This window comes from Lampetra planeri, chromosome 1 (genome assembly GCF_965212315.1).
Source record: "Lampetra planeri chromosome 1, kcLamPlan1.2.h2, whole genome shotgun sequence".
Classification (NCBI taxonomy): Eukaryota; Metazoa; Chordata; class Hyperoartia; order Petromyzontiformes; family Petromyzontidae; genus Lampetra; species Lampetra planeri.
In genome coordinates this window covers 20,466,446-20,479,803 of record NC_136107.1, presented here as the reverse complement: position 1 = coordinate 20,479,803, position 13,358 = coordinate 20,466,446, and the positions used below count along the sequence as shown (strand labels likewise).

Sequence of the window (13,358 nt, the reverse complement as noted above, 5' to 3'; positions counted from 1 at the left end):
TATTTTATTATTTCAATTCTACGTGACTTTACCGAAAGAACCAAGAAGATGTATATTTGGAGTTTGTATGTTCTCCATATGGTCGCATGGATTTTTCTGTGCGTCTTCTGGTTTTTCCCTCCACGTTTAGAATCAACATGCATTTAGAGTTCTGTATGTGGCTGACTGCTATAAATGTCCACGTGATAAGCCACTTCGCTGAGCTATCGTTTGTAGCCAGGTCGTTTCTGAAAAAGAGCTGTATACCTCAGTAGGCCTTACCTGGCAAAATACTAATATATCTTTTTAGTTTTTAATGAGTCATATAAACCACATTCCTGTAGAAACACAACGTGGGGTTTTTGTGAGGTCGTCACCATCAGGATACTGGTGTCCACATCAAGGCCCTTCTGGGCGAACCCACTTTGGGTGGTTACATTTTATAAGATCCTCTCTCTCCCCAGCACTCCGTTCTCGTTTGCGGTGGCCCACGACAACGGTGGCTCACAAACGAGAGCAACAAACTCACTTCCTCGTGCAAAACTGTCTCGCGCTTGACAGCCCCACACTTGAGTTGTAAATGAACACATCTGTTCTTCAGGAAGTTTCCTGGGTTTGCATAGAACATTGAGGTCTCAATATTGAGGTCTCACCATTATGTGTTTTATTTGTTCTTTTGGAATGCTCTCTGTGATATCCTGCTTGAAGGTGGCAGAGTAGTTGGCGCACTGCATTTCAAGTTCGGCCACCATGGTTCAATACCTTGTCACAGCTAACATGGCGTGTGATATAATAATGGATCCTGGGCCTCCCCTTTCTCGACTCAGCCTTGAATGAGTACGTAGTACAGTGTGTTAACTTCGGAAGTGGCCAGCCACATACGGCCGGGCTCGGTTCTGGCCACATCACCCCCTCGTGCCTTGTGCCGTCTGCATAGGTACTCGTGAACGACACTTCCAACAGTCGATACGGCCATACATGGGAGCTTTGCCTTTGTGTGTCTGGTGGTCCTTGAATGTTCGCTCACAGCTTCTGGGATTCGTCACCTCCTGCAGAGAAAATGAACGTGGGGTTGTATCAAACATAGCAGAAATTCTATCAAGTGTCATGATGCAAAGTCATTTCATTAGTATCCTTTCCCAAATTTTAGTCGAATTTGTAAATTTTTATAAACCCAATTAAGTCAAAACGTAATATTATTTGCACACGGTTTGCAGCAAATCATCAACACTCTTGCACGCACAGCTCGACTGCACGTATTCTGCGTGTACATACGAATACATCAACGAGTGCACCCCCGCATGCCCCCCATTTCGGCGAGTCACCTCAGTTTGCAGGTGAGCTGGCTCAATTGAAATCTCTTCAGCCGCCTGAGCGCACAGTTGGACTGCGGCGGCGGGGACGCCTCCGCCTGGCCACTCTTGCGGGCGAACGGCCGGCGGGCCCTGGGCTGTGCCCGGCCCCCCGGGTCGAAGGAGTGCGTGATGCCCATCTCGGCAGCCGAGGGCCTCTCCTCGGACAGACGGCGCGCGATCGCCAGGCCCGGCTCCACCGCGGCCTCCTTGACTCCGTCCGCGACCGCGACGACCGCGCCTGCATCCGCGTCCCGGCCCTCGCGCTCGGCCCCGTGAGGAAGGAGCGCCACGGGCTCCGGATTCTGAGTTTCCGCCCAGAGGTCGGGACGCCGGGGTACGCGGCGCTCGGTGCCGCTCAACGGTTCGTCCTCGCTGATGCTACCATCGCTGGGCCGGCTGGAGTCCAGGGAGAGGCCGCTACGTCGACGTCCTGCGCTGCAGCAGGACTGGGCGCACGCAATGCAGACACCGTGGAATGTGATCACACATTCCAAATCCCAGTTTACCGCTTGGGGTGGCTCAGAGCAGTATCGTAGCATCGTTGGCACGGGATATCGTGCACGTGATAAAATAATTAAGTATATGTGTTATTTTCATATGGCATCATTCATGCATATTGCAATCTCAAAACTATTTAGAATGTGTAACGTGCATAGGTTTTGTATAGGGGCACGGGAAAGGCAAGCGAAATTGGTGCCAACAATTGCCTGAAGCTCTGTGATCCCACGTGCTATGATTTGGCCAACTCCATGAAATAGGCAGCCCTGTCCAATGTCCCCTCTTCATAGCCTGGCCCTCAAGCCCCCGTGGCCTGCGGGCCTCAGTGCAGTTGCACCGCTGTACAAAAAAAATTCGCGCCTGCAAAAACATTCTCCGCAAAGAGACTAAACCTGATGCTGGCATCAAAGCATACCAGATGCAACCACCACAAAAGTAATTGTATGCAAATGAAGAATCGGTGCACAATAAATGCATGTGACTCATTGATGGAGGCTTCCTTTACAGGTGTTGTACAATGAGAATTAGCTACCCCCCCACCCACCCATCATTCGTCCCCCCGCCTTGTTGCCACGCTGTTGTCCCGCGGGCAGACGAACCCTGTGTGAAACGCGATTATTAACAATAAGCATTTATCAGGGCAACTCCCCAAGGGATTAGCGCAGACGTGAATGTCACCTTCGACGACACGACGGAAAGGAATGTGTTGTTCACGCCAGAGACTCACCTCTCCTCGCGCACCATCCAGCGACGTGAAAATCCCTCCATATGTCCCTGGCAGATCGCACACGCGGTCTTTGTCCCAGATCACTGAAGTCTGACCTACAGTTCAGGATGGGGGGGGGGGTAGGCAAAATTTGGAATGCTGGTGAATATTCTCATTTAATGGGGAAACAGAACGATTACAACCTGTATTGGTAAAAAAAAAAAAACTTCTTCTGTGCTTCATGTTGGTCGGCGAAAAGGGAGCGAGATTAAATTGTGGCTTGCATGAATTGGCGGAGCGTTGATTGATAAATGTGTTTCCTCGTATTTTATTTGTCTCTCATGTCTGTGATCTAAGATTTATTATTGCACTCTTGTCTGGTATAATGATGCACAAATGCTTATTTTTTATGTCAATGTACAGTATTTGGCAATATAAAAAAATCACTATCGTGAACATTTAATTTAGTTTTCTTGCAATTCATACGAGCATTTATATTTGTCAAAGTCCTTAGGGCAAACAATTCCATTGACCTGTAACCTTCTCAAGGTCAACCTGGTTCCAATAAAACCACGTGAATCACCGTGCGACATAATCTCCACAGGAGCTGGCACTTTTACAAGCAGTCTTACAAGTTGATATAGACTGCAAAATGTCTTGTTTATAGGTGTTATATTTAAACTGAGGTTCTCACTCATAGCAATGATGTGTCTCTTCATACCATTTATATGGTGCTGTTTTGAATAACTAAATTTACTCTCTGTGCTATGGAGGCCTCGCTTGAAAAAAAGGTACTTTTATTCTCAAAGGCTTCTCACCTTGTTGTGAAGATTTACCACGATACTACGGAGAAGTTATGAAAAAGCCATTCGTGCTCATCGTTCCAAAGTGCTTTTGTCTGTGCAACTATCAGATTTGCAATTAAGAAAAGTAGTTGTCAAGTGAAAACACGTTTACACAATTTTAAATAGTTCTCTTATTGCGTTAGATTGTGCCTCAAAATATGGACAATCCTTTGATTTTGCTGGCTGTTTAATAGGGCAAATCCCTCATAGCTAACATACCTGTATAATAAGTTTGTTCATATTTTCGAGAGTTAATCATGTGTCCACCACCCCCCCCCCCCCCCCCATTATGGAGCTAATGTATAGTCGCTTTCAATCTCATTTGGAAAGTGGCCGTATTGGCGGGTACACCGGTGCAGCGTAACACACCAGGTCCTCATAAAACCGTCTGAAATCTAAATTTGAATTGACATTCGTCTTCCGACTGCTTCGACATCACGAGAACTGATTTTGACGTACTAACCACTCCGCCTAGATTTTCTGACCGGGGTAACGGATCGCGCGGAAAAAAAAAAATTCTTGCAAAAATTGTTGCTTTTTTTTTCCCCCCACTCACCGGTGTACCACCAAATACGTTCAAATGTCAAAAAAAAATCTTAAACCCCCATTGAGGGCAATGTATAAACCTCTTCTATCTGCGTCGACGCTGAAAGCGCAGGTGCTGGAGCAAGCCGACCCGCTGCTCGATTCCTCCACTTGACGACCCCTCGCTGAGTTGCGAGACCCCTTGCGGAGGGCCCGCGAGCCCAGGTGTGCCGCCACTTGCTCGGCGGCTGAGTGCACGTGGGCCCGGTGCGTCTCACCGGCTGAGAGGGCCTCGTTCAGGCGCTGCCCGGCGAAACGGCAGAAGGCAGTTGTTGACAGTGCAAAGGCAGTGCATCAAACTCCATTGTTGTACTGCACTATGTCCCCCCCACCCCCCCCCACACACATTTATACTTCACCAACCTTCACTGTGGGGCATCAGTGCAGGTTTGTGGAATATTGTGAAGGACGGTAAAATAACTGCAGGGCGTCGGGAGACCCTTATCCAGCAGTGGAGTGACAAAAGGGTTGAGTGTGTACATGTGGGTGTGTGTGGATGTGAGTGTGGGATGTGGTGGCGCAGTAGTTCCGATTCCTGGCGATGGCTAATATCCATGGCAAGTGGTAACGCAAACCTAGTGTGGTTCTCCCCTAGGTCGACTCAGAATGAGTATCTGGTATGGTACGATAACACAAGCACCGTAGATACAAATTGTGACCAGCAGTGGTTCTGCCCAAATCACCCCCATCAGCGGCGTGTAATATGTAAACCGGTCCTGGGCCATCTGCACTGACCAGCACGGTGAAGTATAGTCAGACAACCTCCATGATTGACAAAATAGTGGATTGCCAAAGGGTTGTACATTATTATCACTTGGATTACATAGTATAAATGTTCCGTACACCCACCTCCATCCAACACAGTCAATTAGTAAGGTTTGTCATGCAAACAAAACATGCCAATCTGTTGTTACTTCAGCACACCGGTGTATTAAGAGAGCAAACCCACAACATTTACAATTGAGCACTTGGGATTACTGTAATAATTTAAAGCTATCATTCATATTGGGTGGCTGAATCTTAAAAGTAATTTTACAAACGAGAGCTCTTGAAATAACTTACGAGGCATTCCAGTGGTGCTGTACTTGCTGAGCCAGATTAACACACACGCTGCCGAGGTGTCGGCATCTGGTGTAACACGTGGCCCCCAGTTAGCCCACTCGCATTCAAGACGCTTCCACAAAAAAGGCAGGGCTGGCGTGAGCGCGAGACAAAGTGTTCTCATCCCCTGCTGGCTAGGCTAAGTGAAGGGACCCTTACCGCACAATGCAGCACATTCTCAGTTACACCGGGCATGGGAGGAAGGAAGCATGAATTGGGTTTTGTTCCATTGATGTCGCTTTCAGTGCCATTTTCGTCCTCCCAGTCGATGTCGCTCTGTAGAGCACAATGTGGGCACTGCAAAAATGAGGCAGACAAAATGAGTGCAGTATAGAAATACAATTTTTTTTTACCAAAAGCATGACTTACTGTTTGTTTATTATTTGACATACCTGTGCAAAGGTGTGCATAGCCGACACGAAGGGCATCGTTGTGGTTGATCACGTGCTGTGCTACCAGTGCTCCCCCTTCCCCCTCATAACCCAAGTTTGAATCCTGCCTGTGCACATTATCAGTGGTGATCACTGTCTGAAACTAGCCCGGAGCTCTCCTAGGGTGGCTCAGCCTTAAATAAATACATTGTATAGCTTGTAAAGAGTGGGTCACTAGATCACACACACGTAGTCATGGCGTTACTGCCACCGGTGCTGTGCTGGTGTGATATACTATTTTGACCTCATCACGTTTGAACCCCAGGGTATATATATTCTACTAGCTGTACTACCCCGCTTCACCCGGGACTTGGATTCACCATACCCGGCCGCCTTTGTCTCCCCAGTGGCGATGTTCACACCACAACAGTTACTCGTTTGAGGCTGAGTCGACCTAGGGGAGGCCCAGGACTGGTTCAAATAATCGTCACCGGTGGTGCCCGTGAGCGGGAATCGAACTCGGGTCGCCGGGTTTGTAGCGTAGCGCGCTAAGCACTACACTACAATGCGTTACGCTTCCACATGCGCGGGCCACGTGACAGATTTGACGTCACAGCTCACTTGCCGTGCAAAAATCTATGCAATACTGAGCTCCCCCACCCCCAAAAAATGTATTTTTATAATTTTTGCATGGTGAACAGTCTGGAAAGTATCCACATGGCAAATTTGCAGTTTGTTGCATGTCGGGAAGTACGCTAAACATTTTGAACAGACACACATATTCACAACTTTGCCTTTTATATATATGGAGATGATGGCGATGACTCCTCCTGTGCGTTAGAGTTACGGCTAACTCCCAGAAGAATGACCGAAACTGGCTGGGGGATTACGCTACCATAGGGGGAGGAGTGTTACAAATAATGTACCATATTCTGACCCCAGGGTCAGAAGTCAATCGGGGTCAAAATACTATTCGACACTGGCATTAATAGGTGGTTTTCCCATCAGCATTTCCTCTAAAATCTAGAAATCTGAATGGTAAATTTCATACAGCATTTGTATATATGTATGTTGAACTTCATTCGCACCGTACATGGCCAATCGTGCTAATCGGAGGTGCGGGGAAAGGACAACAAACTAGATTTTAAAGTGCATAGCACTTTTAGTCATGTTTAATTTGAGTAATGTAAAGTATCATTCTATAGCTGTAGTGAAGACTATATTTATGAATAGAATTGAAAATATCTGTGAAGAAACAATTGTAGTTATCTTGTATCAGTGGTAGAAAAAGTATGAAACCGTCTGCCCGGTGGCCACATCACATTAGTGATTAAACAACAGAAACAACAACCAGTAAAGTGGTAACCGTTTGCCAAATCGATTTCTGTTTTCGAACGTCAAGGTAAAGGTGCAGCCCTGAACCTGCTTGCTCATGCCACTGTTGGCGAAAGCACCTCCACTCGAGGGAGCTCTAGTGGAGGCACAGTCCGTTCTGCAAAAACATGTGTTTTGATACTCTTTGGTTCTTTCGGTAAAGTCACGTAGATAAAAAAAAGAATAGATCATGACGTTTCTATCGCAACACAAGCAATCGTCATCAGGTGGGACAACCACAGCAAAAAAAAACTGCTGAAGTAGGCGAGAGATCTGCCGTGGCACGAGGTTTTATAGGCCTCGGCAGTAGGGGGGGAGAGAGAAGGGGGGGGGGGGAAGGAGGCGGGGCAGAAAGTGGACTCTGCGGCGAGAATAAGCGGCCGTGCGGCTGCCTCGGCGTAGCGTCACACAAGGCGGGATGCTGCTGGATGCTTCTCGACGCCACCAACCACACGCCTCAAGTCTTTGCTCAGCCTGCGTACGCATCTTGCGTGTTATCGCGGACTGCGCTTTACCCTATATTATTTGTTCTAACGCGATTTTTTCATAACGCGGTGTTCTTTAAGAACGCAACTACCGCGTGATGGAACAGACTGTACTGTATTTGGCCCCTTCTTCCATGCTGGCCAGACCCCTTACAAGAATTGGGCCTACCCACACTTTGCTCCACGACACGTGACTTTCCAACCGACTGTGGCTCTGGAGCCGCATGCTGCTCTTTAAGGGCTGCTTCTTGACGTCATTTATCAAGGACCACCACCGGCTCGTATTCACCACACAGTGCATTGCGGCTCTAGTTGTTATTTTGGTCTGACGACCCCTGTGCTAGGTAGACTGCCGCCCCAGTAGCGTTTCGCCACTGCAGCAGTTCCCATTGGCTTTTAAGTCAAAATATTTCTATATAAATTTTGATTTAAAGCTTTCGTGACTGCAGGGATTCATATTCTTGGTTCTTTATATTATTTTATTATTTCCCTTCTACGTGCCTTTACCGAAAGAACCAATAATATTTCTATATAGTTGTGGGTAACCGTTTTTGTTAAACTTTATTTTTATTTTTTTCGGTAACCGGTAATGCAAACCTCCCCCCACCCCCACCGGATTTAAACAACACCTACGGAAAAGCGGCGAGCGTAGTACGAAGCAGAGTGCACGTGCCGTTATGTGCTACGGCTCTTCTCTCCGATTCCCCTTTACTGGCTGTGGTTTTCCTCTTCGCAAACGGTGCAGAAACGTTGTGCACCCGCGGCACACAACAAGTTGCCTGTTCAACATAAAAACCTGAAACTTCATCTTCTCCCGCTTTGTGTGTGTGTGTGTTTTTTTTCCACCCCCCCGCCCCTATCTCTGCCACTCGGAACTGATGGTTCATAATGCCTTGGCCGAGGTCTGCAACTCCATTCCCGTCGCAGACACGGAGATGAGCTTGCATTCCAGTGTAATTTGTGGGGGAGGGGTTCAACATTTATTTTCTTTCATGCGTGGTGCAGTTGATAATAGGTTTTTTCCCCTTTTTTCTGGCAACAAAACACAAAACTGAAACCTTTTACAAGTGTAGTGGTGATACGCGCTGGGTGTGTACGTCATGTGCCAGCGCGTATGTACGTGTGTGTGTGGTGACGCGCGCTGACGGGGAGGAGCAGGCGTCAGTGCGCGGGTGGGGGTAGTGCTGCTGATTGGCTGTGTGCCGGTGACGCGCTGAGAGGGAGTGATCGGGTGGCAGCGCGGTGTGATTGGTCGAGGAGTGGAAACACGCGCTGGGCGGAAACGGATCGTAGAGATAGCGCGTGGTGATTGGGTAACTGAGGAGCGGTGCCGACGTTGAGGTCCGCATCCGCTCCGTCTCCCGGGAGGAAGAGATATATAAGATGATGCACAGAGGAGTAGAGGGCAGAAGTGGAACCATCTAAGAATGAAGACGAAGGTGCAGAGATAGAGCCCGGAGAGGAGAGTAATGGAGAGGAGAGGAGAGTAAGGGAGAGTAGAGGAGAGTAAGGTATAAGTGTGTAGCCAGAGAGAGAGAACGGTCTACACGAGCTGAGTGATGTATAGTGTGTAGCCAGAGAGAGAGAACGGTCTACACGAGCTGAGTGATGTATAGTGTGTAGCCAGAGAGAGAGAAAGGTCTACACGAGCCGAGTATGCATACGGTGTAGCCAGAGAGAGAGAAAGGTCTACACGAGCCGAGTATGCATACGGTGTAGCCAGAGAGAGATGCAAAGTCTACACGAGGCGAGTGGAGAGTGTAGCAGAGGCGCAGAGTCTACACGAGATGAGAGAAGAGTGTAGCCGAGGCGCGGAGTCTACACGAGGCACAGAGAGCCAGCAGCACAGAATCTAAGAGAGTCAAGAGAAGCGTAGGGTGAAGAAGAAGAGGTCACGAGTTGTACCGTTGTATGGTGACCGCATTGTGAAGAAGAGAGGCCACGCGTTGTATCGTTACAAGTCAAGATTTAATAAAAGAAGTGTGTTCCCGTCAAGGAGTTTCCTGCCGTCATTTTCCAATACTTCACAAGGAATCATGTCTGCATTAACCACAATGCTTGTAGTCAGAATGCAAACAAAAAACATACTCTGATAATATATGCATTGTCCTTGAAACTGATTGGTCCACACCAGAGACAGTTTTCTTTTGAGCCTCGTCTCAAACGGTGTTAGACCATAGGCGACCTCTTAACACTTGTTTTGTTGCCAGAAAAAATGGGACAAGCTATTATCATATTTTGATACTGGCAAAGGAGGTCCCATGACGTGGTACAGTTGATTCACATTTCAAAAAGCAATGCATATCAGTGTGGGAGTGTGAAAGACGCTTATTTGCCTGTGGAAGCCTCTTTTGCGTGTACGTTCATGGGGGAATATTGACAAATGTGTCCTTGCTGTGACCGGAAGGTTAAAGGGCAACGACATGTGTTGGCCAGCCTTAGACGTTTGAGGGATACACATGTAGGATATGTGAATACATGGGGTTAACCAACGACACAGATGACAAAAAAGTATTTTGCATCCTCATTTTACAATCAATCAGATTAAACATTTCCTGTTCATGAGGTAACCCCCCCCCCCCCACCATTACAGATTCCTTTTTTTCCAGACTTCTTGCCAAGCCCCTTGCTAAATCGAGATTTATGCTACACATCGCAAATACCTTTGCAATATTTTTCCAAACATTAGGACGGGTGCATTGCAATTTTTTTGTTATGCATGAAAAATTAATCTCCAAGAACAACTTCCACGAATTGAATAAAAAGAGACCACAAAACGCGGGGGGGGGGGGGGGGCACTTTGAAGGATATTGGTGAAATTAACTTTCTAAAAGTGACGTGAAATTAACTAAAGTCCTAAGCAATGTGTTCTGTGTCGCCGTGCTGTGCTGGAAGTGCACCTGCTTGGGTACAGTTGCTGTGCCAGGCAGAAGGCCGTTGTGATGATGATGATGACGCTGCTGCTGCTGCTGCCCCACAATGCTCGCTGTGCAGCGGTGCTTGGCCGACGACCCACAGGAGCCTCCGGGCGAGAGCTCGGCAGGGCCCACGTGGCCAAGTCGCTGCCTGAGCCGCTCGATTTCCAGCGCCTGCGACTCCACCATTCTTTGTAGCCTGGGCGAGCAGAAAACACGGCGCGTCGTTGGCACCTTGCTGGTCTCGTCGAATAGCGAGAGCCAGCGTTCTTCACTAATTTTCGGGGGGCACTTTCACCGATAAGACATCATCAGTGTGAGGGCCGCCACACCGCCTGCAAGGTTTTTTTTTTTAAGGTGTGTGTATTGTCGGGGACCGCATGTCAGTGGGCCACACTAAAGGCCAGCATGGAGGCCGCCAGTCCAGTGGCCCGCGGGCCTTGCAATGAAGAACACGAGCATAAACCATTACGCAAACTCTGGTCATCCTCGCAGCAGCGGCTTCGGGCTAACCATCGAACAAAGCCGGCCACTGCTTCGCACACTTTCCAGATGAGCTTTTACGGCCGTCTGGAATGCTCTTCCTTCCGATATTAGGAAGCCACTGGAACTATGCACTTTTAAATCACCTAGGTGCAAAACTCAATACTTCAGAACTGCTTTTTGTGTTTATTGTCTCCCCCCCCCGCACCTCCGATTAGCACGGATGGCTACGTACGGTGCGAAAGGAAGTTCAACGTACATATGTGCATCAAGGGGCCCTCGTGAAGGAATGAAATGAGGGCCCCCCTGTCAAATTTCGTCACCCGCCCCAACCACCGCCCCTCTCCTCTTTGTAGTCCAGCGCCGGGCCCCTCCGGCCTGCCCTGCCCGCTGCAATCTACATCCGCCGCCTGGCCCACTCAATCGCGTGCATCCACAGCCCTGGGTGCAATTGCACCAGACAGCCTGCCCAACAGGTTTGGTAGTAATCGTTGACTGTACGAGGATGGAAAATGTCAAGGGTTGCTACTGTATGGCCATTCAACTTACTTTGCGATGGTTTAAAAAATAAATATGGACAGACTGGTGTGTGTGTGTTTACGGTGAGGAGCGGTAGTGTAGCGGTTAGTGCGCTGCATTATGAACCTGGTGCCCCGGGTTTGATTCCTGCTCACGGCCAACACCCTCGTGTGCTGTGCTAGCCTGCAAAGGTGCTCGCTAGCAGTACTTGCCCCAACAGTCTGTTAAGGCTATACGAGGGATCTTTATTTTTGTTTGGAGTATACATTATGAAACAAGGACTGGCAAATTGTAGTCCTTAAACTATTAGCAAATACAAATGACCCTCAGAAGGATACCAACATCAACACAATGTAGCGATGCATTTCATTGATCCATCGAACACAAATGGATTCTTATGTTCGCGATGCACGCATCACATTGTGTCTGTGAAAATGTGTTTCATTATTGTGTTCATGCAAATTGTATGCAAGTGATGTGCTCACGTTACGTTTGGGCTTAACGATAAACAACAGTATGAATAGAGACAACAACCTTGATGGTCAATTTGTATACAAACTATATTTGAAAAACGTAATGTCACATTGCCTAATAATTCGTGTTGTGTGAAGCAACACGCAATCTCTCCAGTATACTCAAGGAACGGTTCACGTTGAAGCTTCCTTAAGAAAACCACTTGGCTGACGCATCAATCCACTTGCATTTTTGTTTTAATATCAGGCATTTGTGTGTTTATATATCTGGAACACCCTTCCGATATTAGGAAGCGACTGGGAGCTACGCACTTTAAAATCATCTAGGTTAAAAACTCATTTATTTACAACTGATTCTTGTGTTTATGTTGTTTTCCTTCTTCCGCACCTCCGAATAGCACGGGTGGTTGCGTGCGGTGCAAACAAAGTTCAATATACCGAGCACTATGCAATCTGGAATATGCCTCATTTAATCAGATTTCAGAAGCTAAGCAGTTGATTGAGCTTGGATAGTGATTGGATGGGCGACCACCATCTATAAAAGGCTGCAATCGACACTGTGGACAGTGCAGCAAAAAAAACATTGTTCCGGATTTCGCCCACGTCCATCAACGCATACTGACCAACGTGTTGAAGTATCGTCATATAGCTCTCACAGTCCGCAAGGCGTGGGGCGGTCTTCTATTAGCAGCAGATTTCATCAGGACATGAACAAGACTGCTATCAGAATGTGTTATGTGTGTTGAACTTATTTCGCACCGTACGTAGCCCACCGTGCTAATCGGAGGTGCGGGGTCAGGACAACAAGCTACACACAAAAAGCTTTTTAAAAATAATTTTAGTTTTCAATCTAGATTTAAAATAGTACTTGTGTATGGACGTATGTTGAACTTCTTAAATGGACACGTACTACTGGCACGTGCTGCGTTACAAAATCAGCCTTGGCTCCTTAGGTATAAAAGTAACAATTACTGTTTCGACAGCTCCATCTGTCACGTGAGCCACCCCAGAGAACCGGTCAAACTGCACAATGACAATGACACAATATGGTGACTCAACGAGCACACCTTAAAACATTAAGCTTCAGCAAGGCGCTGATGTTTATTTAAATAATAATTCTCCTTCTTTCGTATGGATCAATAGCAGCAGAATAAAGATGCCATTTTAGATTTGTCATCCAATCAATTGTCTTTTCAGACGCAGAGTGGATCTCGTCCATTCCTCCTTTAAAGGAGTGAAAACAGCGACGGAGTTTTTACGATGTGGTTTGGGATTCGTGTCCGCACTCGCAGGCCGCCGAATCTTTGATGGCGCCAGTTGTGGCATCAGGTGGCCCCATCGGCCACATGGCCCGGTCCCGATTCGGTTGATGGTCGACCACTGGAAGACGTGGAAGGTTGAAACCGGGAGGTTCGATGGTAGGGTCCAGTATGAGATGTTTATTTTTGACGTTAAATATTATTTATTGTTCAATAATAATGTATCAATGTCGATAAAAGAAAAGTGTTATACTTTTTTTATCGAGGCCCGATAGATGCTGCCGCAGTGTAAAGGTCATAGGTCACTGGGGTTTATCTCCCGCCTCTATTTACACAGACACATACATGGGTACACTACAATTTGTCTATCGCCAGGTCGCGTGTGATGGGGTAAAGCGTGGGTTATTGCC

General features: G+C 47.5%; 1 protein-coding gene across 1 annotated transcript; it reads right to left on the bottom strand.

Annotated features, from left to right (window-relative positions):
* Positions 1-282: 282 nt before the first annotated feature.
* On the bottom strand, positions 283-10,413 carry LOC144719959 (uncharacterized). Its single transcript, XM_078596342.1, has 6 exons — positions 10,200-10,413; positions 5,229-5,366; positions 4,010-4,211; positions 2,560-2,654; positions 1,305-1,780; positions 283-1,028 (listed from the first exon to the last, which is right to left on the bottom strand). Exons 1-6 carry the CDS (start codon positions 10,401-10,403, stop codon positions 1,022-1,024), a joined length of 1,122 nt encoding a protein of 373 aa, XP_078452468.1. The 5' UTR covers positions 10,404-10,413; the 3' UTR covers positions 283-1,021.
* Between the last annotated feature and the right edge of the window lie 2,945 nt (positions 10,414-13,358).